The sequence below is a fragment of the Castor canadensis genome, chromosome 14 (assembly GCF_047511655.1).
Source record: "Castor canadensis chromosome 14, mCasCan1.hap1v2, whole genome shotgun sequence".
Classification (NCBI taxonomy): domain Eukaryota; kingdom Metazoa; phylum Chordata; class Mammalia; order Rodentia; family Castoridae; genus Castor; species Castor canadensis.
This window is the reverse complement of record NC_133399.1, coordinates 49,312,555-49,338,773: the sequence shown is the minus strand read 5'-3', so window position 1 is coordinate 49,338,773 and position 26,219 is coordinate 49,312,555. Positions and strand designations below refer to the sequence as shown.

General features: G+C 53.1%; 3 protein-coding genes and 1 long non-coding RNA gene across 7 annotated transcripts in view; 2 read left to right on the top strand and 2 right to left on the bottom strand.

Annotated features, from left to right (window-relative positions):
• The window catches only part of Arid3a (AT-rich interaction domain 3A), a 37,729-nt gene extending 37,511 nt beyond the window's left edge, over positions 1-218 (bottom strand). The window contains exon 1 of one of the 2 annotated variants that reach the window (XM_074054487.1): positions 82-218. The gene's annotated coding sequence lies outside the window, so the exon portion shown is untranslated. The remainder of the gene's footprint in view (positions 1-81) is intronic. The other variant, XM_074054488.1, reaches the window with a different exon arrangement.
• On the top strand, positions 141-7,194 carry LOC141416847 (uncharacterized). The gene is made up of 3 exons (XR_012441421.1): positions 141-257; positions 4,860-5,016; positions 6,976-7,194. It is a non-coding gene; the product is annotated as an uncharacterized lncRNA (long non-coding RNA).
• Positions 7,195-7,320: 126 nt separating this feature from the next.
• Positions 7,321-13,005, bottom strand: Kiss1r (KISS1 receptor). Its single transcript, XM_020175133.2, has 5 exons — positions 12,590-13,005; positions 11,866-11,990; positions 11,207-11,342; positions 10,734-10,966; positions 7,321-10,614 (listed from the first exon to the last, which is right to left on the bottom strand). The coding sequence occupies exons 1-5, from the start codon at positions 12,831-12,833 to the stop codon at positions 10,162-10,164; spliced, it is 1,191 nt and encodes a 396-aa protein (XP_020030722.1). The 5' UTR covers positions 12,834-13,005; the 3' UTR covers positions 7,321-10,161.
• A 2,632-nt stretch (positions 13,006-15,637) lies between these two features.
• On the top strand, positions 15,638-26,105 carry R3hdm4 (R3H domain containing 4). Of its 3 annotated transcripts, XM_074054481.1 has the most exons (9): positions 15,638-15,762; positions 21,355-21,509; positions 21,652-21,741; positions 21,875-21,999; positions 22,986-23,109; positions 23,287-23,372; positions 23,795-23,880; positions 23,960-24,015; positions 25,136-26,105. In XM_074054481.1, exons 1-9 carry the CDS (start codon positions 15,677-15,679, stop codon positions 25,234-25,236), a joined length of 909 nt encoding a protein of 302 aa, XP_073910582.1. In that variant the 5' UTR covers positions 15,638-15,676; the 3' UTR covers positions 25,237-26,105. The 3 variants fall into 3 exon arrangements, with proteins under 3 accessions (XP_073910582.1, XP_020030696.1, XP_073910583.1); XM_020175107.2 differs by lacking the exon at positions 21,652-21,741; XM_074054482.1 differs by lacking the exon at positions 21,652-21,741 and having other exon boundaries at positions 21,355-21,533.
• Positions 26,106-26,219: the final 114 nt, after the last annotated feature.

The following is a 26,219-nucleotide window of genomic DNA, read 5'->3' as shown; positions in this document are numbered from 1 at the left end:
CGTCCAGATATGAAGGATGAGGGAGAAAGGGTTGGGTTTCCCGCTCCGGGCGTGCCCTGGGGGACCCTCTCCCCATCTTACCTGGAATTTAGGATGAACCTAGCGAGCTTGGAGTTGCACCTCTGTCCCTTAGTCTGAGCCACCGGGTGAGAGTAACTTCTCCCCCAGGCCCTCGGTTTTAAAGTCTGGGAAACGGGCATACAGACCCAGGAAAAAACTGAGCTGCGAGCCCAATGCGGAGAAGCAAGACGGGCGAGGTCGGTAGACTGCCTGGCCCTGCCCGTGGGGAGAGGGCGCGGCTCAGGCGGGGCAGTGCGGGAGCAAAGGCGCGGAGGAATCCTGATGACCCACGACCCAACAGGGGCATGGTCTTTCGAACGATGCTTTAAGGACGTCCACGCCCTAAGCCCGCTGTGCCAGCGAGTGAGGCTCATGTATTTTGTTCAACCCGCGCATCTCGGTGGAATGGAGGCTATTGGTATCCCATTTAGCGGGGCGGGCAACCGAGACCGTGCGGGCGTGGCGCAGGCTTAGCTGGGAGCTAATGGCAGAGCCGGAGCTCCAACCCAGATGAGAGCCCAGTGGGAGCGCAGGGGGACCACCTGAAGGGGACTTCGCTTTTGCGAGATCCCCACGAACGGGGCTTGGGTCCCTGGTGTGTGGGGGAGAGTTCGAGCAGCTCCCTCCCCTATGGCTCACAGCTTAGCTACTTTCTCTGGGTTCCACCTCGCATCGCGCCTCCTCCACCTCTCTCCCCAGGATCCCCAAGTCTAGCGAGGTGGGTCCACTGACGCCCTACCCCAGACCGGGCTCCTGCTGGGAACCCAGAATAGGAACCCCTGCTGGGAACCTGGGCCCCGGGGCCTTGTAGCCTAAGGGCAGCAGGTGGCTGGGACTGAACCTTTAGACATTAGACACCCTTCCTGTTTGGGGCTGTGACCCGATGGTGGAACCTTGCTTCGCAGCCAGAGGCCCAGGTTCCATTCAGCATCATAAACACCCACCCACGCTGCACCCCATCCCCAGACAGGGCCGGAGGTCCACCCTAGCCGGTGAGCAGTTTGGAAACACCCCCAGGTAAAGGGTGAGAAGCTGCTTCACAGAGCCAGGCCCACAAATCAGGTCTCCAAGGTTCAGGAAAAAAAAATTCCACCAAAGGTGGAGGTACTCAGGCCAGAAACCACCCACCAGGCAGGGCAGCCTATGGGCCTCTCCATACCTCAGTTTCTCCCTCTCTCATGCAATTGTTCTGAGTACAGTTCAAAGGGAAAGGTGTGAGAGGGGAGAAGCTGACCCTGAAGGACATGAGGCCAAGCTGTGATTCCCTAGGCGGGGGCAGGAAGGTGAGGGGTTGCATTATCCACAGCTGCCTCCAGTAAGGAGCTTCTATTTTTAGTCCAGGGAAAGACCAGGGAATTTATATACAGACTTGCTGGCTCCATGTATCCTGGGATGCCCGCCCATGACCGTCAAGGGTGGACATACATCAGGGTGAATGTCCATTTCTCTCTCTCTCTCTTTCTCTCTCTCTATCCTGTCTCTCTCTCTCTCTCTCTCTCTCTCTCTCTCTCTCTCTCTCTCTCTCTCTCTCCCCCTCTTTCTCTGTGAAATAAGCATAGTGACTCCAGCCCTGGACCGACCATCTTTTGGGGATTCTGTGGGTTTGGGACACCCTCCTGCACAAGAAAAATCCAGCCTGATCCTCACCCAACCCTCCTCAGTCACTCCACTGAGATGGGGACAATTCTCTTACAATTCACCCAGGCCCAACTCTCACAACTCTTCCTGTTAAAAAAACCCAAAGCACCCACCTCTCCTTATATGTTTCACTTCAAACTTATTCCCACTCAGGGCCTTTGCACTAGCTGTTCCCCCTGCCTGGCCTGACCTTTTCCACATGGCCTCTTAACCAACACTTCAATTCACACTGGTGACCTATTTGTGTCAGGGTGGTCCCCATTATCCCATGGTATCCCCCTGATACCTTCATTAGGCTTTTTCTGTTTTGAAATGTTTGTATTGACTCATCTGCTCTGCTTAGTTCACAGCTAGGTCCCTAGTCCTGAGAACACAGGTGCCTAATAAAGTTGGTTGAATGAATGAATTTGTGTGTCCCCTGTCTCACTTGTCAAGGTTTTTGGTGTCTGTCTACACAAGAATATCCAAAAGAAAAAAATTTTTTTTTGCATTGAAGCCAGCACCTTGCAAAATTACATATATATATATATATATGTATGTATATATATACTTTGGTACTGGGGTTTGAACTGAGTCTCATGCTTGCTAGGAAGGCTTTCTACCTATTTGAGCTAATCCATATTCCCTCCCAAAATATTTTTTTAAACCCAGAGGGAGATACTGGGCCCCCTCTCTAAACCTGACACACTTTCATGTGTGTGTGTGTGTGTGTGTGTGTGTGTGTGTGTGTGTGAGATACTGGTACTTGAACTCAAGGCCTACACTCCAAGCCACCCCACCAGCCCTTTTCTGTGATGGGTTTTTTGAAATAGGGTCTCACGAACTTTTTGCCTGGACTGGCTCCGAACTCCAGTCCTCCTGATCTCTGCCTCCTGGGTAGCTAGGATTACAGGTGCAAGCCACTGGAACCCAGCAGCCTGATACACTATAATCCATACCTGTCCCTAGGTCAATTTTATTGACATTAGACAAAGGAGTCCCAGGGCCAACAAAATGTAATTTTAATTTTCTAAAATAATAAAACGCCCCCCCCACAGCTTATAGGGGCAGTGAGCATGCAAAAGTGGTAGAGCCCTTGCCTAGGAAGGCCCTGAATTCAGTCCTCAATACTATCAAGAAGTAATTAATAATAATATTAATTACGCATATAATAATGAATCCAACCTAAATTATATTTGCCTTTATATCAATACAGCCATAAGATTATTTTTAATATTTTTTCATAGAAGAGACCCTCAAAACAGAAGTATGTAAGACCGGAAAACTCATAACACAGCTCTGTTGGTCTCTTTTCACCGGTATGACACTTCCATCCATGGGTCCAGGTTGGGGTGCGAATGCGTCCCCAGGCCCGCAGGAAATGTTCGGGGGTTCTGCGAGGTGCGCGCGCCCCCTACCGGATGTCTGCGGGGCTGCGACCCGGTGGGCGAGGTGATGACGTTCGGGCGTGGCTAGAGCCAGTGGGTGGGGCCACGAGTGGGCGGTAGTAAAGTCAAGGGCGATCCCGCCAGCCGCCCCTAGGTGGCGCCATCCCACCTGAAAATGAGTTTCCCAGATCAGACTTCGGGAAACTGAGGCCCACAGAGCCATTTTCTCCTCCAAGACTTTTTTTTTTTTTGGTGGTACTGGGGTTTGAACTCGGCCTCACGCTTGCTAGGCAGGAGCTTTATCACTTGAGTCACACCACTAGCCCTTTTTTTTTTTTTTAATTGCAGGGCCTGGCACATGGTAGGCAAGCACCACTGCTGAGCAACAGGGCTGCCAGATGAAATGTGACTCGCACCTAATTTGAATTTCAGATAAACAACAAAGTTTTGCTTTGTTTTGTTTTTTACTCTGTTTCACAAACATTGCACAGGACATACTAAAAAGTATTCATTCCCTACCTGCAGTTCAACTATCTACAAGTCCTGGGTTTTTATTTGTTTAATATAGTGACCCTAGCCAGGCGCCGGTAGCTCACGCCTGTAATCCTAGCAACTCAGGAGGCAGAGATCAGGAGGATCATGGTTCAAAGCCAGCCAAGGCAAATAGTTCCAAAGACCCTATCTCGAAAATACTTAACACAAATAGGGCTGGTGGAGTGGTTCAGGGTATAGGATCTGAGTTTAAGCCCCAGTACCACAAAAATATATAGTGACCCTGCCTGCAGACTGAGTGACTCCACCAAACCTGAGCTGGACATCTGTCCTCCTCCTGTCCTCCCCTGCCCTAGGCTCTGTCTACCTAAACAGATATCCCCTTCTCATGATGTGCCCCAAGGACCCACTACCCTCTCTCAGGTTGGCTGACTATGGGCTGGGGTGTGGCTTCATGGTAGAATGCTTTCCTACCAGAGAGGAGGCTCAGGGAGGCTCTGAGTTTCATCCAGGGAGGGTGGGTTAATGTTAATGAAGTCAGAGGTCTCCTTCAGGGAAAAGACTCAATTCATCTCCAATATCTGCAAAGTTTGTCCCCCTCTCTATTCTCCCCTCCTCTCATCTCATCTCCCCCTGGGGGCTCCACAGCCCTCCTCAGTATGGCTCAAATCCACCACAGGTAGCAAGCCACAGGGCTTTTGCATTGGCTGCTGGTGCGCTCTTTCCCCACCCATATGCTTAGTTCACAGCTCCTACACTCACCTCCTCCAGAAACCCTTCTGGAATTCCCCCAAGTTCAGACGGCCAGCCACTACCAACAGGTATACATAACTTTTTATAAACACTGTCACTGCTTGTGTTACGTTTTTATTTTGTTTTGCTTTTTGTTTTCATTTTTGTTTTGAGACAGGGTCTCCCTATGTACTATGTAACCCAGTCCAACCTGGAACTTTTTTTTTGTCTCAACCTGGAACTCTTTTTGTATTTATTTCTCAGTACTGGGGCTTGAACTCAGAGCCTACACCTTGAGCCACTCCACCAGCCTTTTTTTGTGATGGGGTTTTTCGAGATAGGGTCTCACAAACTACTTGCCCAGCCTGGCTTCCACTGCGAGCCTCCTGATCTTTGCCTCCTGAGTAGCTAAGATTACAGGTGTGAGCTACCAGTGCCTGGCCTCAACCTGGGACTCTTGATTATCTTACCTCAGCCTCCTGAATACAGGGATTACAAGTGGAAACCACCATACCCAGCTCACTGCTGTCATTTTTTAACTAATTAACTTTTATTTATTTTTTTTTGCAGTGCTGCGGTTTGAACTCAGGACCTACATCTTGAGCCAGTCCACCAGCCCTTCTTTGTGATTGGTTTTTCCGAGATAGGCTCTCGAGAACCATTTGCCCTGGCTGGCTTCGAGCCTTGATCTTCCTGATCTCTGCTGCCTGAACAGCTAGGATTGCAGGTGTGTGCCACCAGGACCTGACACTATTTATTTATATATTTGTTTGCAGTACTGAGTTTGAACTCAGGACCCTGCTCTTGCTAGGCAGGCACTGTATCACTTGAGCCACTCCCCCAGCTCTTTTTGCTTTATTTTTTAGATATAGTCTCTCTCATTTATGCCCAGGCTGGCCTGAACCTCTATCCAGGCCATTACTGGGATGACAGGCACGCATCATCATACCCAGTTTTCATTAATTGAGATGGGGTCTCTTGGACTTTTTGCCTGAGTTCACCTCCCAATGTCCACCTTCCAAATAGCTAGGATTACAGACAAAGCACACCGAAGAGGCACCACTTGTTTTGAATCTCTAGCTGGGGCTGGGGTCTGCTCCCTCCCTGTGGTTACCCAGCCCTCTGGCACACAGCTGAGTAAACAGAACAAAGGAAGAGAATGCATGCAGGTTGACAGCTTACAGATGACTCCTCTTCCAGATGTCCCTTCAATGCTTTGTTTTTTTTAAACTCTACTTTGAAACAATTGTAACTTCACATGCAGTTTAGGACATCCTGTGGAGAGATCCAGAATACCTACCTGTCACTAGGCTTCCTAAGTAGCACCTGTCTGTCCACTGTCATGGACCACAGGTTCCTTCATGTGTCCTCCATCATCCTCCCTTTTCTCCATTCTGTATGTGTGTATTTGTGTGTCCCCATCAGAGGCTGAACTTAGGGCTTTGGGCTCACAAAGTAGGTTTGAGCCACACCTCCAATCCATTTTGCTCTAGTTATTGTGGAGAATTAGTTACCTGGGCTGCCTCAAACTGAAGACCTCCCATTCTCAGCCACCCAAGTAGCTAGGATTACAGACACAAACCACTGGCGCCCAGCTAGTACTGGGGTTTGAACTCAGGGCCTTTTGCTTACTAGGCAGGCACTTCGCTGCTTGAGCCATGCCTCCAATCTCTTTGCTTTGTTTTTTAGATAGGATCTCACACTTTTGCCTGGTCTGACCTTGAACTCTTTTTTTTTTTTGCAGTAGTATACTAGGATTTGAACTCAGGGCCTTGCACTCTACCACTTGAGCCACTCTGCCGACCCTCTTTTGTGTTTTGTGTGTATGTGTGTGGTGTTGGGGTTTGCACTCAGGGCCTATACCTTTAGCCAATCCACCAACCATTTTTTGTGATGGGTTTTTTCGAGATGGGGGTCTCACAAACTATTTGCCCAGTCTGATTTTGAACTGTGATCCTCCTTATCTCTGCCTCCTAAGCAGCTAGGATTACAGGCATGAGCCACCATGTCTGGCTCCACTCTGTCATTTCAAGGTTGTCATAATAATAGAGTCTTACATTATGTGACCCTTTGCATTGGGATTGGCTTCCCACGCTAGTATCTGTTGTGGTTTGGAAATGAACTTTCTCCCCAAATAGCTCATGTGCGTTAAGCTTGGTCCTCAGCTGGTGGATCCAACTGTGATTGGCAGCCAGGTGCCAGTGGCTCACATCTGTAATCCTAGTTACTCAGGAGGCAGAGATCAGGAGGATCATGTTTTGAAGCCAGCCAGCCTGGGCAAATAGTTCCACAAGAACTTGTCTCAAAAAAACCCTTCACAAAAAAGGGCTGGTGGAGTGGCTTAAGGTGGACCCTGCGTTCAAGCCCCAGTATCACACACACACAAAAACACCATTGGCTCCTGAGGCCGCAACAGTGGATTAACCCCTTGGTGGTCTTATGGCATTTGGTGGAAAATAGGAAGTGGGGCCTGGCAGGAGGAAGGAGATCACTGGAGTGTCACCTGAAATGACATACCTTGTCCCTGGCCACTCTGTCTCTTTTGTTTCTTGGCCTCCTTGTCAATCAGCTTTTCCCTGCCACGTCCTTCTACAGTAATACTCAGCTTTACACCCCCCAGAGACAGCCCAAGCAGCTAACCACAGACTGAAACTCCAAACCCAAACCCTTAAACTGTTTCTCTCAGGTATTTGTCAGGAGAAAAAGTCTGCGTAACACAGCACTGATTTCCTGGTATGAAGACTGCTCCCTCTGACTGCTGCCTCTTGTCTAACCATTGAAGAACATGCAGGTACTTTGCAGCTTTCGCCTATCACCAAGAAGAGTGTGAGGAAGATTTGTGGACAAGTTTTAGCGTGTATGTAAGTTTTTGCTTCTGTGGGATTGGTGTCTAAGAGTCCCTTTTTTTTTTCTCATTTGCATTTTTTAAAATTTTATTATTCACATGTGCATACAAGGCTTGGGTCATTTCTCCCCTCTGCCCCCACCCCCTCCCTTACCACCCACTCCACCCCCTCCCTCTCCCCTCCACCCCCTCAATACCCAGCAGAAACTATTTTGCCCTTATTTCTAATTTTGTTGTAGAGAAAGTATAAGCAATAATAGGAAGGAACAAGGGTTTTTGCTGGTTGAGATAAGGATAGCTACACAGGGAGTTGATTCACATTAATTTCCTGTGCGTGTGTGTTACCTTCTAGGTTAACTAAGAGTCCCTTTTAAATGTGGGTGTGGTTTTACTTGTTTTATTTTGAACTTGTTCTAGATTTTTTTTTTTTTTGGTGGGGCTGGGGTCTGAACTCAGGGCTTCACGCTTGCAAAGTAGGCACTCTACCACTTGAGCCACACCTCAAGTCCTTACTTGTTTTATTTTGATTCAGAGTCTCCCTACATACTAAGCTCAGGTTGGCCTTGAACTTACACTCCTCCTACACACATAGCTAGATGCATTTTAAAATTTGTTCAAGAGAAATCCCACAAGTCCTTCTGTCCATGCTACAGCACTCTTGGCTATTTGTCCCACAAATATCTATTCCGTCCTATGAATATGACAGAACCCAGCAGGAATAGCACGAGATGATTAGACCCATAACGGGGGCCTAGCTGGGTGGCCCCGGAGATGCTCTCCACCCAGCCTGAAGAAATCTTGGAGGGCTTCCCTGAGGCAGAGGCAGCTGAGCTGAGAGAATGAATGAGTAAAGAGAAAATCCCACATGCAAAGGCAAGACAAGATATTAAGTTTTGGGGGTGGAGGAGAGGAGGAGGTGGACAGGACCTGCAGGCAGAATTTTGCCCTCATGTTCAGCATAGTACAGTAGGCCTTGAAGACCTGAACAATCAAGTCCAAGGTCAGAATTGCCTCTTGTCCTCACAGCGGCATCTCAGCTCATGTGGAGGTCTCATGTTGAGGCTTACCATGTCCTTGGATTATGGGGGAGGCCTGGGACTGTACGAGAAATGGAGCAGGCCTGCAGAGGAGCCCGATGAGGGAGGGGTTCTGCCTCCCTCAGTCCTACCCTTCAGGCTGCTCCATAGCTCCACCCACCCAGGGCTCAGTTCTTCACCTTCAGCTCCAGCCCACACAAGGTGGGTCTTAAGAGTCCTTGCAACCAAATAGAGAAGTTGGAGACAGTGGGGGACCCGTGAGCTTGGAGATTGTCAGCCAGGATGGAGTTGGGCTTTCTTCTGAGAACAATAGGGAGCCATGGTGGGTCCCAGAGCAGGGCAGACATGTGGCCTGTTGTTGACGTCAAGGTTTCAAGGCCCTGAAGACCCTCTGTCCTGAGAAGCTGGGAGAAGGAAGTGACATCTGATGTACTGACCTGGTTGCTCAAGGGCTTATGGGGGTGGGGGGAGTTAGAAGACAAAAAACAACCACCACCATTTCACTTTGGCTGTAGAATTTGCAACGAGTTTTTTGTTTGTTTGTTTCTTTTCTTTTGTGGTATGAGGTTTGAACTTAGTGCCTTACACTTGCTAGATAGGTGCTCTACCGCTTAAGGCACTGCCAGTCCGTGTTCTTTTTTATCCAAAATGCAAAAGATACACAAAGAGATGAGATTGTATGAGAGGGCTCACAGTAGCACAATCTGTAAGAGCCATGTCCAGAGGTCATACACACGCTAGAGCATCGCTCAGCCAGGAACAGGACAAGGCTTTGACACATGCTACAATGTGGAGGAACCTTGAGGACACTGTGCTCAGTAAGAGAAGCAGACACACAAAGCCCCACGCATGTGTGTCCTATGACAAGAAATGTCCAGAACAGGCGAATCCAGAGACAGGAAGTGAACTTGTAGGTGCCAAGAGCTGGGAGGGGATGAGGCTTCCTTTTGGGGTGATGGAATGTTCTGGAATTAGAAGTGGTGGTTGCCCATATCTGTGAATGTACTAAAAGGCACTGCCCTGGATTTGTATGTAATCGCAGCCCTCAGGAGGTGGAGGCAGGAGGATTGCAAGTTCCAGGCCAGCGTAGGCTACATACAGAAACCCTGTCTCCCAAAAACATTCTTCTCCTTTTTTTTTTTTTAATGGTACTGGGGTTTGAACTCAGGGCCTATACCTTGAGCCACTCCACCAGCCCTTTTTTGTGATGAGTTTTGTTTTTGAGATGGAGTCTCCTAAACTATTTGGTGGCTTCAAATCACAATCCTCCTTATCTCTGTATCCTGAGTAGCTAGGATTACAGGCATGAGCCATTGGCGCCCGGCTCCAAAAACGTTTTTGCATTTTATTCCCTTCTGGAAGCTCCTGCCAAGGAGTATGACTTGCCCAAGGCTGCCAGGCAGGGTGAAGCCCAAGCTGCTGTGTGGACAGCCCACCACTCAGCTGGAGAGCCCACCACTCAGCAGGTGGCAACAAGTAACTCTTTCACTCATTCTAAGATGTACATTATTGTTCATTGGTTTGGCAGTACTGGGAATTGAACTTCTGTTCTGGAGCTTGCTAAGGCAGGTACTCTACCACTTGAGCCCCTCTGCTAACCCTTCCTATGTGTTCTTGTTTTCATATTTTAATCTAAAAGTAGGTGGCTGTTACTTTCTGTTTTGTTTTGTTTTGTAATGCTAGGGACTGCTCTATCACTGAGCTACATTCCGAGTCCCCTGGATCCACAAGACAGTGCATGAAAACGTCTGACCCTTTCTGGAAAGATGGAGAAGGTACAGATATTAACACATCTTCACATGAGGAATTACAGAAATGACCATTACAATATCAATAGCAAAGATTGTGGCAATCCCGTGCCAACCATAACAGTAGGACAAAACATTTTCACTGATTATCTGGAACGATAATAAAAAATATTCATAACAGACTAACTGCTGCTCAAGCAGCCCCCTCCAGAGGGGCCCAGGTGAATTCCCACAGAGTTGGCTCAGAGAGGGGCAGAGGGTCCCCCCAGGACACACAGCCTGTTTGCTCCACCGCTCCCCTGCTTAGGCACTCTAGCAGGGGCAGGATGTGCGGCTAGGTGGTGCAGCTCCGCATGGGGGGCGACAGGGGCCAAGCGTCCAGGCGCACGGGGTCGACGCTGACGTCGTGGGACACAGGGGCACACCCGGCGGAAGGCCTGTCGGAAATGGGAGCCCAGGAACGCATAGAGCAGCGGGTTCAGGGCTGAGTTGCTGTAGGACATGCAGTGTGCCCAGATCTTGAGCGCATAGGCGGCGTAGCTTCGAGGGTGCCAGGTGCCAGCTGGGCCAAGTGCCTGCAGCACCAGGAACAGCTGGATCGGGCCCCAGCAAGCAGCAAAGAGCAGGACCACCGCCGCCACTAGCCGTGAGACCTTGGCACGTACTGCACCCGCGCGCTCGGCCAGCAGCTGGCCCTGAGAGCAGAAGGGCTGGTTAGAGCTGAGCCAATCCCCCAGCTCACCTCCTAGACCCCCTGGGCTCAGATTCCCGCAGCCAAGCTTCCATCACCACCCCGCCCTGCACAGCTGCGCACCTGCAGGGCACCGTCGGTGGGCGCCGGGCGCACGGCAGCGCGGCCCAGATGGCGGAGCATGGCCCCGTAACAGGCGCAGGTGGCGAGCAAAGGCAACAGGTAGAGCGCCAGCAGGTTGTAGAGCGCGAAAGCTTGCTCGAGGGCGCGGCTGGGGAATGCCTCGCTGCAATAGGTGGGCGGACCTGGCGAGAGGCGGTGCAGGGCGAGCACCGGGGCAGATACTGCCGCTGAGCCTGCGCCACAAGCGAGGATTAAGACCCTGCCCTAGGGACACGGGGCGCGGAGAGCTGGGCTCCGGCCTCGTCTCCCCAGGAGCTTCCCGGGGCTGCGTTCCCCGACTTCCTGCCCAGTGCCACGCTCCCGCGTAAGCATCTTCGTGGCAGGGAGGCCGGGCAGGGGCAGCGGATAGCCCCGGGTGTCCTGAGAACACGGACTTTCCCATCGTCCCGCGCGGCCCCCCGCGCTGCACTCACCCACCCAGATGCCGAGGCTGACGGCCAATGCAAGGCGAGGAGTCCGGCGGTGCAGGGCGCGCAGAGGAAACACCGTCACGTACCAGCGGTCCACGCTCATGGCCGTCAGGGTGGCACACGTGGCCTGCACCGAGACCTGGGAAAGAGGGAAGCTGGTCGTATGCCCTGTCATTCTGCCATCTCAGTCCCCCATATGTCCAACATCTCGGGCGCACACGAACGTGTCATAGGAAGGGTGTCCAGTGGCTACGGGTTGGAGGACAGGAGAGGGAGAACTAGAAGAGAAGCCCAGGAGGACGGGGGAGTGAGGGAACCAATAGGGGTCGCCTGATACCCCGAGTCTGAGCTGGGAAACGGTAGAGCCTCTCTGGAATGGCCGTACATGGGGGGCAAGAAGCTGCAGGACCTAGACCGCCTTCCTTGTGCTCACCACCCCCCAAACCATGTGACAGCTCCCTGTCCAGGAACCACCTTCCCCTAGACCAGGGCGCCGGAGGGTCCCTTCGCAAGCCCCGCCCCCATTCTACTAGTGGCCCAGTTAACTAGTCCCGTCCATACCCCGCCCCCGCCCAAACTCCGCCCCAGGCAGCCCAGCACTAGGACTTCTTACCAATCCTGTAGCCCACCGGCTTCCCCAAACCCTTTGACGTGCCGCCCACCTGCTGAATGTAGTTGACGAACTTGCACATGAAATCGCCCAGGACCCAGGCGGGCAGCGGATAGAGCAGGGCCGTGAAAGGCACGCAGCACAGCAAGAAGGTCACATCCGTGGCCGCCAAGTTGGCTGCAGATGGGAAACGCACGGGCGCTGGTCGTGGGGTCCAGCGCTCTTGGGCCGGCTCTCAGGCTCCCAGCCTTGTCCGAGTGAGCCCCACATCCTCAGCCAGAGAAATTTAGGCACCCTTCATTTTTCCCCTAGCACGGACTTGGCCATTCTTCTCGCTCTGGAGCAGGCCCTGCCCCTCTGAGCCAATTTCCTTGTCTCCAATCAAATCAACATCGTAGGAAACAGGCTCAGAGAGCCAAAGGGGCAGAAGGCGCAAACCGATACTTGTGGGCAAGTCTGCCTCCCCTTACTCCTTTTGTCATAGAACTACGTCACATAGGACACCTTCCGCGAGTGGCAGGCCCGAGGTGTCCATGCGTACTCGTCAACCTCCCCATTAGTTACTCCGGCCCGCATGGGAGTTCCCGAACTATAGTTTGAGACTGTGGCCTTAAGGTACAGGGAAGGACGCAGGCGAAAGAACAGGAGGTGGTGGGACACCTGGCAGGGGATAGGCAGTGATTTGGAAAGCCCAATTTGCCGCCTGGGGGCGCCTTTGACTACAATGTCCCGTAGCGGTCCGGGAAGGGCAAGCCGGCAAGGCGCCCTGCACTCACCGATGTAGAAGTTGGTCACCGTTCGCATCTGCTTGTGGCGGCAGATGACGTAGATGACCAGCGAGTTCCCAGCCAAGCCGAGCAACATCAGCGCAGCAAAGAACAGAGGCACAAGCCAGGCGTCCAGCAGCCGCGGCATGGGGTCCATGCCGTCCGAGGCGTTGGCGCCACAACCGGGGCACCCCGACGCGTTGGCCAACGCCCACCAGGACGTGTTGGGCCCCGACGTAACCGCGACACGCATGGTCTCGCCGACCTGGTCCTCCGGCCGCTAACCGGGATTGAGTCCTGGGACTGCTGTGGGGACGCTCCTCTTCCCAGCCGCTAACCCGGAATGCGCGCAAAGCCTGGGAAGGGGTTCGGCTGGAGGCGGTGAAATCTGGAAAGTGGCTCAGCTGGGCTCAGCGGCTCCTCTGCTCTGGCTGCAGAGGCCGCACGTTTATACCCTGCGTCCCCCGCCCCCTTGTCCCCGCCTTTGCGCCTCTCCTGTAGCGGTTCTCAGAACCCTCCCTTTGCGCGCCCACCATCCCCCGCTCAGCAACTTCCCACCTTGCGCTCCTCAGGGTGCATGACCAGTGTGTGAGCGCAGGAGAGAACAGGAGGGAGGAGAACGTCTAGAGGAGCAGGGAAGGGGATATGTGTGCTTCAACCGGTTGGTAGGAGAGAGCTCGGCTCCAAGCCGGTGGGCCAAGGCTGGCCTTGGCCCTGAGGGGATGTATCTAGGACACTGGGAGCCATGGAAGTTTCAGGGCAGGTGAAGGATATGATTTTCTTTTTTTTTTTAATTTTATTTTATTCATATGTGCATACAATGATTGGGTCATTTCCCCCCCCATGATATGATTTTCGACTGAATTTTGCAAATTAGCCTCAGTGTTGGTGGCAGCGAGTGGCTAGCACCTCCTTGGAACGTGGGCGCTTTTGCTGTTGGCAGCAGGAACAAAGTGGAGGGCGATTCACAAAGGCGGCCATCTTGACCCCCAAGAGGGAAGGCGGGGACGGGGGGCCACAGTAGATCCTGGGTTCTGGAATATTTAGGCCACTGTGGATAACTAGGCAGTAGAGAAAAAGACTGAGGCTGGGGGTCTGCTCAGTGGTGAAGCACATACTTAGCAAGTGCAAGGACCTGGGTTCATTTCCAGCAAGGGGTGGGGGTGGAGGACCCGTTAGATATGTGTGGGGTGGGGGTCCAGACTCAAAAGGGAAAGATAGTAGGGCCATGGCTCAAGTGGTAGAACTCTTGCCTAACATGTGAAGTGCCCAGGGTTCAATCCCCAGCAAAGCACACACAGAAAGGGATGAGGGGGAGGTAAATATACATGGTTTACAGGTACACCAAATATCTCCAGAAAGGAGCCTGGGGGGAGAAGGGAGATGTTTCTGTGCTCATCCTTTTTATGCCTTAGAAGATTGTTTTTTGATAGACTCTTGCTATTTCACCCAGGCTGGTCTTGAACTCCTGAACTCAAGAGATCCTCCTGTTCAGCTTCCTGAGAAGCTGAGACTACAGAAAGTACCACCATGCCTTGGTCAAAAAATTATTCTTGACAATGTTTTAAAAAAAAAATCAGCGGTCATCCTCTCTTAGGACTTCTCCCAACTCTGGGAGCTCTACTCTTTGCTACTTTTCTGTCTCAATAAACTCTTCAGCTTTACTTAAAAAAAAAAAATCAGCAAAGGAGCTACACTGTCTGAGGCGATAATGAAGGATAGGATGAGGGAGCTGGGGAGTGTTTGGGGGAGCTGCTGAGTCTGGGCTGGACCTTGCAGTTGGGGGCTCTGTGAAGCAGCAGCTCATGGACAGGCTGAGGGGTCAAGAAACTGGGAGTTTGAGAGCCCAGGAGGGTGTTAAAAAGGTACTAGAAACCTAACATTCTACCCCCCCCAAATCCTCTCCCAGTCACTCACCTGGGGCACCCTCTCTTCCCAATTTGTACTACCATTCACTTATTTTGCCTGTCTTTTTTTTGGTGGGACAGGTTTGAATTCAGGATTTTGAGCTTACAAAGCAGGTGCTCTACAGCTTGAGCTATATCTCCATTTGTTCTTTTTTTTTCGGTGCTAGGATTTGAACTCAGGGCCTACACCTTTCAAGATAGGGTCTCACCAATTATTTACCTGGGCTGGCTTTGAACCGTGATCCTCCTGATCTTTGCCTCCTGAGTAGCTAGGATTACAAGTGTGAGCTACCAGAGTCCAGCCTTATTTGGGTCTTTTAACAGTTTCTCTTTTTTTTCTTTTCTCCCCTTACTCTTTACTTATTAAAGCAATCAGGTCTTTTGTCCTGCACAATTTCCACCATGCAGAATCTGGCAGGTTCACGCCTGGGCATGAACACTACCTTTGGGTCCTTGGTCAAACATATTTCTGGTGGACTTAACAATGGGTTGTAGATCCTACAGCATTTTAATTTTCCGCTTCAGATCCTCCCATGGCTCTCCACCACCCAGAGGACACAAAAAACAGACTTGACAACACAGGACACCAGGCTCACCTAAGACTCTGGATGCCCTAGGGCCTTTGCACTGTCTGTTCCCTCGCTCACACACCTTTCCTGCTTCTGGGAAGCTTTTGCAGCCCGTCTATCCTCCTGGAGGCCTCCCTCGAGCTCCCCAAGGCACCCGCCCCACCGTCTGCCCCACCACGAGGTGGGGGAGGGGCCGTCTTGCTCACCCCTGGATCCCCAGCGCCCCGCACCCGGCCCAGTCCCGCGACCATTTGTCGAACGAAGAACCCCTAAGAGGCGGAAAGAGGTTGGGCGCTGGCGTCGGCGGGTTTCCAAGACTCAACAGAGGCTGAGTCGCGGGCGGGGCTGCCCTTGACCGCAGAGAGACCTGAGCAGGCTGGTAAGAGGGAGCCCGGGTCGGGGTCGGGGTCGGGGTCGGTGTGGGTGTCTGCCATCCCGGGGACGCCATTCCCTCGCCACCCGGATCTTGCGGTCCCGCTGCCGGAGATTCGGCGCTGGGACCCGGCAGGCCCCGCCCGGCGTGCAGATGCAGGCTCCGCCCCGGCCCGCCCCCCGCGGCCGTCACTTCCTGCCGGCCCGAGCAGGTCCAGCCGGGCGCGGCGTCCGCGGCTGCCCGAGCCATGGTCGCGCTGGAGAACCCGGAGGGCGGCCCCGAGGAGGCGGCGGCGGCGGCGGCGGGGGGCGCCCCGGGCGGGCGGCGGATGCTGTGAGCGCGTGGACGGCGGGCGGGCGCGGGGCTCGGGCCTCCTCCTGCCTCCCACCCCGCCCCACCGTCTCGCGACAGGGTCTTCCTTTTCCCCTCGACCCAGTGTCTCCTCTGCCATCCTCCTCCTCCCCCTCCCCTTTCCATCCCTCCCCCTCCCCTTTCCATCCCTCCTCCTGTTCTCCCCTTCTTCCTCCTTCCGTGGGCTCGGGTCTCCTTCCCCTCTTCTCCCTGCAGGCTCGGCCTCCTCCTCCCTCGCCCCCTCCCTCTTTCTTCTAGTCCTCCTCCTCCTTCATAACTCAGTTTTCTTCTCCCGGGCTCCCCGGTCCCCGCCCCCTTTCCTCTCTTGGGGTGGTCTGTTGACCCCCAAGTGCTTACTCCACGGAAGCACAGCTCCCCGCCGCGCGCCGAGTGCTTGCTGGGAGGAGCACCCCCTGGATGCTTTTACTTACTCCATCGGTGCCCCCTCCCCCGTGTCCCTCTCCAAGGGTTTACCCCTGGGCGTCTTGGCCCCATGAGGCGGGGACGTGTGCTCAGAAAGCTGCCGCGGTCTGGACTTTGACACCTGCGCGGTTTGCGCTCACCTGTTAGGTGCTCACCTGCGCCCATCCTCAGTGCGCCGGCGGGTTCCAGCTCCCACCTTCCTGGCAGATGGGGCTCTTTGTCTCCCTCTGGATAAATTCCCAGATAAAGTTGAAGGGGGTCTGTCCTCACAGAGGACTCAACAGAGGGCAGTGCTGACTAGATGTGGACATTCTGGGGCCAGGGTTCTGCGTCGTGCTCTGGTTCACCATGTGGTCTGCACCGTGCCTGAGAGTCATTTGTGTGGGAAGACAAAAGGACTTGGCTTGGGGTCCATTGCTGCCCCCTGCAAGTATGGAACATGGAACCTCAGTGGGTTGTGAGTCTTTCCGTGCTTCATTTTCCCCAACTGTGAAGTGGATAGGGGCAGTGGGCTTTTTCTCTAAATGCTTGGAGTCAGTGATCTGGGTGTCCAGCAAATGAGACAATCCATTCCTTTTCTTTTGCATACTGGAATTTGAACTCAAAGTCTATACCTTGAATCATTCTAACAGCTCTTTTTTGTGATGGGTTTTTTCGAGATAGGGTCTGGGAAACTGTTTGCCCAGGCTGCTTCCAACTAGTAACTTCTGATTTCCACCTCCTGAGTAGCTGGAATGGTAGGAGTGAGCCACCGGTGCCTGGCCAAGACAGTCCATTCTTAATTATTGTTCTTAATAATTACCCTGTCTTGTTATTTTTGTGTTTCATTTTTGGTGGGACTGGAGTTTGAACTCAGGGCTTCGAGTTTTGCAAAGCAGGGATTCTACCACTTGAGCCACACCTCCAGTTCATTTTGCTCTGGTTATTTTGGAGATGGGGTCTCGGAATTATTCGCCTGGGCTGGCCTCAAACTTAGATTCCTCCTGATCTCAGCCTCCCAAGTAGCTAGGATTACAGGTGTGAGCCACTGGCGCCTGGCTTTAGTATTGTTTTAAAATGGTTTTATCACTGCATTTTTTATTACTACTATTACTTTATTATTGTTACTTTGTTAGTACATCCATCTGGGTACTCACCTAGAGACTTGTGGGCCTTCACAGACCAATAGACCAAGCATTTATCAGAAGGACAGTGCATGCCTGTTTTCGGTTTTTACATTTTTTTGAAGCAAGGTCTCTCGAGGTAGTCCAGGCTGGCATTGAACTTGAGGTTCTCTTGCCTCAGCCTCTAAAGTGTAGGGATGACAGGTCGTGCTTACACACACACCCAGAGTGGACTCAGCCTGCTTCCATCCGGGTCTGTCCCTAGGTGTGTACAGAGGTCTGTGTGTGCTGAATGTGTCCTCTGGAAAGACTTCCTCATAGCTCTGTCTTGCATGTTCACCTGCCAGGACCCCTCCCTTTCCTGGTTGGGGCGGCTGGGCCCCTACCTGTTATCCAGGCTGAGTCACCACTTCCTACTGGGGAAGTGGTTTCCTTGGCCCTCCGGGGAGGGGAGGAGGGTGCAGAAAAGATGGGGTTTTGCTCAGGGGTGGGCCTGGCCAAGGGTTCCAAGCCAAACCTGCAGGGAGAAGAAATGGCCCCCAAAGAAGCCTGTTTTCCCCAGACCCCTCCCAACTTAGTACCTTGCACCCTTCATCCTGCCCCCCTCCATGGGTACCAGTCACTTCCACCACAGTGTTGACATTTCCTGAGGCCTGCTGGATCCAGGAAGTCTCAAGTTCCCTCTGGTCCTCAGTTCCCCCTCTGTAAAGTGGTCTCCACTGTGTGAATGTGTAAATAGTTTTTGTTATTCATTCAACAAACCTGCTGTGAGCCCTGCTGTGGACTGTCTACTGGGGATTCAGCTTCTTCCCCAGGTTCTAGGGAGGCAGCCAGGGGAAGGGTAAAGAGTAAACAAGGAAGGGACCAGCTGGTTTCAGGTGCCAACTGGTTAAGCAGGAAGAAAGCTGATTGGAGCAGCTGGGGGGTGGGGCTGTGTGCCCAGGGAGGTAGCATTTGGGTAGAAACCAGAAAGCCAAGAAAGGTGCTGGAGTGGCATATGCAAAGGCCCAGAGGTGGAGCTGTCCCAGTCAGCTTGAGCCACATTGAGGGTGCCTCTGATTGGGTATAGGTTGGTCTGCCCCTACCCACCTTGTTCCCTATGCCCTCTGTCTCCAGTGGGGTATCAGTGACTCTGAATCCAATGATTCTTTTTTCTTGCTCTAATCAGAACCTTGAGTTGAATTCTAGCTTGAATTCCCTGTGTTCAGCTTGACCCTGAGGCCCATGAGAGGGCGGTGAGCCTCTGAGATGCCTGTGGAACCAGGCATGGGCTTGTGTGTGGTCCAGTTTTAAGTCAAGGAGAAGTTAGTTGGGCCTCACTCAATGGGCACTGGGGAGCAACGGGTAATGCTGGAGCAGGGGCAGGACCAGGCCAGGCTTTGACACCTGAAGAAGCCTGATAAGCTGCAGTCTGAAAGGCTTGGGGCAGCAGGGTAGCTTAGCAGCTCAAGGTCAGACCCAGGTTCACATCCTCGAATGTGCCTTGGTTGGGAGATCCCTGCTTTCCAAGGCTTGAGGTTTCTCTGTGAAAGTGGGTTGATGCCAGGCCCCTCGGATGTGACCTCTTATCAGCCCCGTCCAGCTGCTGGGGTGGAGCCCTGGGGGACTGGGTGAACATAGGGTGTAGGAGGGGATTGTCCTGGCCTTAAGGAGCATCCATATCATGCCCAGTGGATGCCTTGCTCTGGTGAGAACCTAAGTTGCTGTGTCCTTCCTCCACCTGTGGGGCCTGGGGACAGGGACTTGCACTTTTGGTTTGCTAGTCTCTGATGGGTTGGCACACTGGGTGATGGCACAGGTGGTGGGGAAAGGCTCCATCCAGCCATGGTGTGAGGGTAAGCTCCCCATCACAGGAGGAAAGCAAGCAGGTGTCTGGCCCTCCTGATTCTGAGTGCCCTTCCCAGACCTAAAGGCTCTTGTGGGGACCACTGTCACCCCTGTGTTGCAGAGCTGAGGCTACAGGTAGCAGAGTGGAGCAAAACAAGGGATTAAAACCCAGAGCTGAGCCTCTGGGCCTGCAGCCCCCTCTACAGTCCAGCAAGGAGTTAGTCTCTGAGTGTGGTAGGTGCCTCAGCAAGGTGGTCCTGAGAACCCAGTCCAAGTTGAATCCTGACTCAGACCTCTGCCTGCATTCACACCTATTTATTTTTTGTTTTGAGATAGGGTCTCACTATGTAGCTGGCCTCAACCTTAAGATCTTCCGGGCCTCAGCCTACTGAGCACTGGGATTACAGGTGTGCCCCACCACACTTGGCTTTTGTATGGTCTCTATTTATGGGTACTGGTGTGCACGTGAGTTTACCCATCGCATAATTTTGCATAGACTTTCATCTAAAATGCTGTCCCTGGAGCCTACTGTCTGACTGCTGGAGTCCAGCCTTAGATAGATCTCACTAGCCTGTTTACTTCAGGTTTTTGGTTTTTTGGTGGTTCTGGAGTTTGAACTCAGGACTTCACTCTTGCTATGAAGGCTCTCTACCTCTTAAGCCACACCACCAGCCCTTTTTTGTGTTTGGAATTTTCGAAATAGGGTCTCACAAACTATTTGCCCATGCTGACTTTGAACCACAGTCGTCCTGATCTGACTCCCAAGTAGCCAGGATTACAGGCATGAGCCACCAGCTCCCGGCATGATAGGACTTTTTTGAGGCTTGATTCAGCAGTTACACTTTTGAGCTCCCATGGCACGCCAGGCATGGCTGCGATATGCCAGGCAGGTGGCTCCACCATGCAAAGGGCCAGGGGTGGACAGCACATGGCATGCAGGATGAGTGAGGGGCCTCTGTAGGAGGGGGGGTTAGGATATGGGGACAGAGAATCTGGCACTCCAGCCCCCAGCGTCCACTGTTGGCCCTGTGCAGTGAAGGTAGCCTGTTATCTGGGGATCTGATGCTGTTTTCTCTTCACCAGAGAGTTTCTATTCCAAGAACCTCCCCCACCAAGCCTCCGCCTTCTCCCTCCCTATGCAGCACTCAGTGTCTGTCCCCTCCCACCAAATGACTTGGCCCTTAGGTGCCCAGTGGGGAGCCTGGCAGTGCCACCTAATCCATTCCCACAATTAGCCCTGATCAATGAGGGGAGGACGGATTAGCTCTGCAGGAGTGATTAGCTTCAAAGGAGCACTCCTGTTCCTCCTTGTCCCCATCCTGGCTACTGGGGCATCTGAGCCTGTGGGCTCAGCCATAATCTTGACCTTCTGAGTGCTGTTTCCTGGTTGACCTGGGGGTAGAGGAGAATACTTATAAAAGTTAAATGTTTTGATTCTCCAACTTCCAGAGGGGCTGGTGTTCAAGTCCCTGTAAGCTGTAGGCCTTGCTGATTTGAGGTTAAAATCTGTAAGGCTTTGTGGGTATGGTTTCTCACACCTACAGTCCTGGCTACTCAGAAGTCAGAGATCAGAAGGATCCCATTTCAACCAAGAAAGCTGGGTGTTGTGGTGCTTACCTGTCATCCCAGGAAGCACAGGTAGGAGGACTGCAGTCTGAGTGTGGTCCCAGCTCAAACCATGAGACCCTACCTGAGAAATAAAACAAAAAGGGTTGGGGACTTGGCTCAGGTGGTAAAGTGCCTGCCCAGCAAGCTGAGGCCCTGAATTCAAATTCCAGTACCACCCGGCACTGGTGACTCATTCCTGTAATCCTAGCTATTCAGGAGGCAGAGAACAAGAGGATCATGGTTGGAAGCGAGCCCAGGCAAATAGTGTGTAAGACCCTATCTTGAAAAAACCCATCACAGCTGGTGGAGTGGCTCAAGGGTAGAGTGCCTGCCTAGCAAGTTTGGACCTTAAGTCCAAACCCCAGTACTGCAATGAGAAAAAAATCTGGAAGGCTTGGGTGAGGGGGGCCACAGCTCTTCTTGGCTACCCATCTGCTGTGTGACTTTGGGCAAGTATCTTCCCTATTTTGAACCTCAGTTTCCCAATCTGTTACCACAATTGTTTCAGCTAGCTCTGTATCAGTGGGGGAGCCAAGCAGGCAATGGCGGCTGTAGGTTCTGCTGGGATCCAGCTTGCCTTAGTCTTGAGGATTGCCCATTTCCCGGCCCACAGGCCCCTTCCGGGTTGCCTGCCTGAGCTAGCCAGCTCCCAGGTGAAGAGACTGTCAGCCTCCAGGCGGAAGCAGCACTTCATCAACCAAGCAGTGCGGAACTCCGACCTGGTGCCTAAGGCCAAGGGGCGGAAGAGCTTGCAGCGCTTGGAGAACAGTGAGCAGAGGAGGGGAGGAGGAGGTGGGGGAGTTCCCAGCCTTAATGAGAGTGGCATGCATGTTGATGTTGTCTGTCACTTTACCTGAGCTGGACACAGTGCCAGGGGCACAGGAAATAGCCAATCACCGGCTTCCCACAGACCCACTGGATCAGGGCTATACCACAGGGAGTTTGGGGCATCAGAGCTGGTACTTCAAAGGATGTATAGGAGTTCAACTAGGCAGGCAAGGTAGGTGGGTCTCTGGAAGCTGGGTGGAAGAAACAGTGGGAAAATGAAGATGAGAAGGCTGAGAAGATAGGAAGGATGTTTTGGGGAGCCCCAAATGCCACCCCCAACCCAGAGATCATCTTTTTCCATTCAGCCCAGTATCTCCTAACCCTGATGGAGACAAATGGGGGACAGCCAGGTCTGGAAGATGGGGACACAACACCATCTGCAGCCCCAGGCATCTTCGCAGAGGCCTGCAACAATGCCACCTATGTGGAGGTGAGGCCTGGGTCCCTCGCTACCCCCACTCTGGCAAGGGACAGGTGTGCTGGTACACTCCTCCCACTCTGTTCTATCTCTCTTTTTTTGATTTTGTTGGGACTGGGAAGTTGAACTCAGGGCTTCACACTTGCAAATCAGGCGCTCTACCACTTGAGCCACTCCTCCAGTTCATTTTGCTCTGCTTATTTTTGGGTGAAGAGGATCTGAAGAATTATTTGCCCAGGCTAACTGAACTGTGATCCTCTCGATCTCAGCCTCCCAAGTAGCTAGGGTTACAGGTGTGAGCCACCAGTGCCCAGCTTCTCCCTGTGGTCTGTCTCTGTCTCTCTCTTTCTGTTCTTTCTCTCTCTCTCTTTTGTTTTTTTGTTTTTGGTGGTACTGGGGTTCAGACTTGGCCTCATGCTACCACTTGAGCCACTCCACCAGCCCTTTTTTTCATGGGTATTTTTGAGATAGGGTCTCTCTATTTGCCTTGGGACTTGGCTTGAAACTATGATCCTCCTAATCTCTGCCTCCCAAGTAGCTAGGATTACAGGCGTAAACCACCTGCACCTGGCCACTCCCATCTCCCTCAGGGGGTGCAGCATAGGCAGAGTCTCCATTCCTCTAGAAGCTTCCAGTGCTGGGATCCATCTGCAGGTCACACCAGAATTATACACTTGACCCGCGTGACTCCCCACCCAGGGCATCTAAAAATGTCCCGGCTCTACTTTCCCAGCACCCAGGTCAGTCCCACACACATCCTCAAGTTTTAGTTTGTGTTTTTGGTAGTACTGGGGTTTGAACTCAGGGTCTCACACTTGCTAGGCCAGCACTCTACCATATCCCCTACCATGCCAGCCCAGACTCCATGTTCTTAGGAGGTCCAGTTGGCAAGGGTGTCCACAAGAGTGCCTCCGTATCTTTGGTAGCTTTCTGTGTCCATTTACCAAGTGGGGAAACTGAAGCCCAGAGATTCACAAGCCTGCCTCCCTGTCTTCCAGGTCTGGAATGACTTCATGAACCGCTCTGGGGAAGAGCAGGAGCGTGTGCTCCGCTACCTGGAAAACGAAGGCCAGACCAAGGCTCGAAGGAGGGGGCCCGGCCGTGGGGAGGACCAGCGGAGAGGTGGGGCCTGGCCTGGGGCAGGGCCACAGTACACACAGTGGGCCTATGTGGGAGAGGCTGGGCATGGGCGACAGACAGCCTGGGTCAGGGCACAGCAGATGGAGACTGGAGTGGGTGGTTTGGTAGGTGGGGCTTGACTGATGGCATCACAGCTGCCCCTACCCTGTGCTCTTGCAGAGGACCCAGCCTACACACCCCGTGAGTGCTTCCAGCGCATCAGCCGCCGTCTGCGAGCCGTGCTAAAGCGGAGCCGCATCCCCATGGTGAATACCAGGCCTCGCTCATGACCAGCCTGGTCTTGATGGTCCTTTTCCTTGCCACGGGTTCTCACTTGGGGGAAGGATGAAGGGAGGCAGTTGCCCAGGTCATGTGGTGGGTGACAGTGGCATACAGACCGGGGGGATCAGTGTGCGGGCACCACAGCTGGGCAAGGGCTCTCACTGCAAGTAGGAGGAGCAGGAACAATGAAGGTGGGCACTGCAGGGTGAGTAGGAGTTCAGTAGACTGGACATGCTGTACAGATGTCTAAGCTCCTAGTATCTTTGTAGATAGATAGGTAGGCTTTTGGGGGTGGATCAGTGATAACATTAGGACTTGGGCTCCAGAGACTGCCTCGGGCCATCAGGGCTAGGACAGCTAGTGGGGTCCCATAGTAGCCTGACCCATGGGTGCTTGTCTTCCACAGGAAACACTGGAGAGCTGGGAGGAGCGCCTGTTGAGGTTCTTTTCCGTGTCTCCCCAGGCTGTGTACACGGCCATGCTGGATAACAGGTAGTAGAGATGGGGACAGCAAGCTCCTCCCCCACCATGACTGCTCCTGTCTCTGCCACTTACATGTGTTCCTCCACAGCTTCGAGAGGCTCCTGCTCCATGCTGTCTGTCAGTACATGGACCTCATCTCAGCCAGTAAGTGCCTGGTGGCCCTGCTGGCCAACTTGACCCCGGGAAGTAGAGGCCAGGGTCCTACAGGGTCTGACTTCTGGGGGGGTGGGGAGGCAGTGTGTGGAAAGAGTTCCTGGAATGGCTGTGGGTCTGCATTTGATTCATCGGAAGCACCCTGTGTGGCCAGCCTAATGCTAGGTGACATTGCAGACAGCTGGACAAGTGGAAAGACACCCCTCAATCCACGGATCCAGGGCTGGGGGAGGGGCCTGGGTGGGATGATGAAGCCCATGTTTGAGGGACTCACAGACCAGAGGTGAGGTGAGGATCCTCACTGTCAGGAAGTTTAGCAGTTAGGCTCCATCCCCGGCACCACAAATAGGTTCTCCCATGCCCTGTGCCCCTACTTCTACAGTGTGGGGTGCTCTCAGGACACGACCCCCCATCACGCACAGTGTGTTATTCACTGGCCCCTGCTGGCCCCAGGTGCCCCAGCTGGTCCTTGCTTCCCACACCTGTCTCTGCCTCCTGCCTGGAGTTGCCAAGGAGATGGTTGCTGTGGCAACCCCAGGACGGTTCCTCCCTTCCCTGTTCTTTCTATGGGATATGCAGTCCCACGCTTGCCTTTCTTCCCACAGACTGACAACAGGGGCTTGGTGGGTGGGGGCTTCTCTTCAGGGGTCAAACTACAACCTGGATACAGGGAGGGAGAGCATGATGGGGAGTAGGGTGGTGGGTTTCCGGGCAGGGGGAACAGTGGAGGCTAAGGCTGGGAGGTGGGAGTGAGCTCCAGTGGGCCCACCTGGTGCTGCTTTTAGAGGGAGCAGAGGAGATCCTGAGAGGCAACTTCTGCCAGGCAGGGAGACCTGGGAGGAACCTGGATACTTGATTAGGCATATGACTATCAACTTGGCCTTGGGCCACGGGTCTCAGCATCCCTGCCTCCACCAAGGGACTGGTCACAGCATCATCACAGAGAACAAATGGGTCACAAAACTGACAGTATGGGGACCTCAGTTTTCCTTGTGTGTCCGTGCGGGGTCTAGGGGTTATTACCAGCCACACCCAGAGCACCAGCTTGCAGCAGTATGCCTCCCCCCCCCCGCAATTCCTTTAGTTTTTGCTCACCTACCTTCTCCTACAGGTGCTGACCTGGAGGGCCGGCGGCAGATGAAGGTCAGCAACCGGCACCTGGACTTCCTGCCACCAGGGCTGCTCCTGTCTGCCTACCTGGAGCAGCACTGATGACGGCCCCTGGTGCCCCGCCTGCCACCTCACCCAGCTCCAAGACCTGCTAACATACCTTCAATATTTTTAGAATTTGTCCTTGGAAACCCTTTGGGTGACTCTTACCCATCCCTTCCCTGCCCAGCTCTCACAGATCATGTCGGCAACTAGGGCTATCTAGACTATCCCAGCCCTGTATGTCGCTCTCCACCCTGGGACTTGTATTTGGGTGAAGAGAGCTGACCTGGGCGACTTCCATGTTTCTTCATTGTTTAGGTTTTTTGGCCCAGGCAAAGAGGGAGAATCTGAGTTTTATCACTTTTAATGAATTTAGCATGATTTGTTGTAGATTTTTAAATTTCCATTTTAAAGAGAAAAACCAAAAAAACTTGCCCCAGATGGCAAATGGTGGGGCTTTATCGCAGCCCTTGCTTGATTCCACGCCCTGCCCCTAGGTTTTTAGCTGTGATGGGGCTGATGTCGCTGAGACGCTGCCCCTTACCCCAGACGCATTTTGTCTTGTGTGTTTGTGTGTGTGTGCATGCGTGGGCCCACAACCCAGGCAAGCTTCATCTCAAGGGCTGGTTTTATGCTTTTTTGTTATGCGTGTGTCATGCCCCCCCACCTGCTCTCCACATCATCCCCTACCCTTGTTCCCTCCCTTTCTACTGGGGATCCAGGACTTCCAGCCAGAAGCCTCTGACCTCTGTTACCCCATCCCTTCCATGCCCCCTTCATGTCCCCTCTGCCCTCCTGCCTGGCTCTGATCACCATGCAGGGGGCCCCTGTGGAAAGCAGGCCTTGCTGTCTCCTCTCCTCCCTCCCCTCCAGTGTGCTTGACTTGCTTGGGGGAAAGGGAGTGTTTAATAAACCCCTGGTGCTCTGGCCTCAGGCAGTGTGGCTTGTGTTTGGGTTGGCTGGGGACCCAGTGGGCCTGGGGATGAGGCTTCACAATGAGCACCACAACCAAAGATGCAGAAGATGTTCACTGCTAAGCATTA

Bases quoted from the DNA above. Each gene is read 5' to 3' on its own strand.
- R3hdm4 (XM_074054481.1), top strand. From the start codon at position 15,677: ATGGTCGCGCTGGAGAACCCGGAGGGCGGCCCCGAGGAGGCGGCGGCG. The intron at 15,763-21,354 runs GTGAGCGCGTGG...CCCGGCCCACAG, and splicing joins CCGGGCGGGCGGCGGATGCT to GCCCCTTCCGGGTTGCCTGC. The intron at 23,110-23,286 runs GTGGGGCCTGGC...GTGCTCTTGCAG, and splicing joins TGGGGAGGACCAGCGGAGAG to AGGACCCAGCCTACACACCC.
- Kiss1r (XM_020175133.2), bottom strand. From the start codon at position 12,833: ATGCGTGTCGCGGTTACGTCGGGGCCCAACACGTCCTGGTGGGCGTTG. The intron at 11,991-12,589 runs GTGAGTGCAGGG...TCCCATCTGCAG, and splicing joins GGTGACCAACTTCTACATCG to CCAACTTGGCGGCCACGGAT. The intron at 10,615-10,733 runs GTGCGCAGCTGT...TTCTGCTCTCAG, and splicing joins CCACCGACGGTGCCCTGCAG to GGCCAGCTGCTGGCCGAGCG.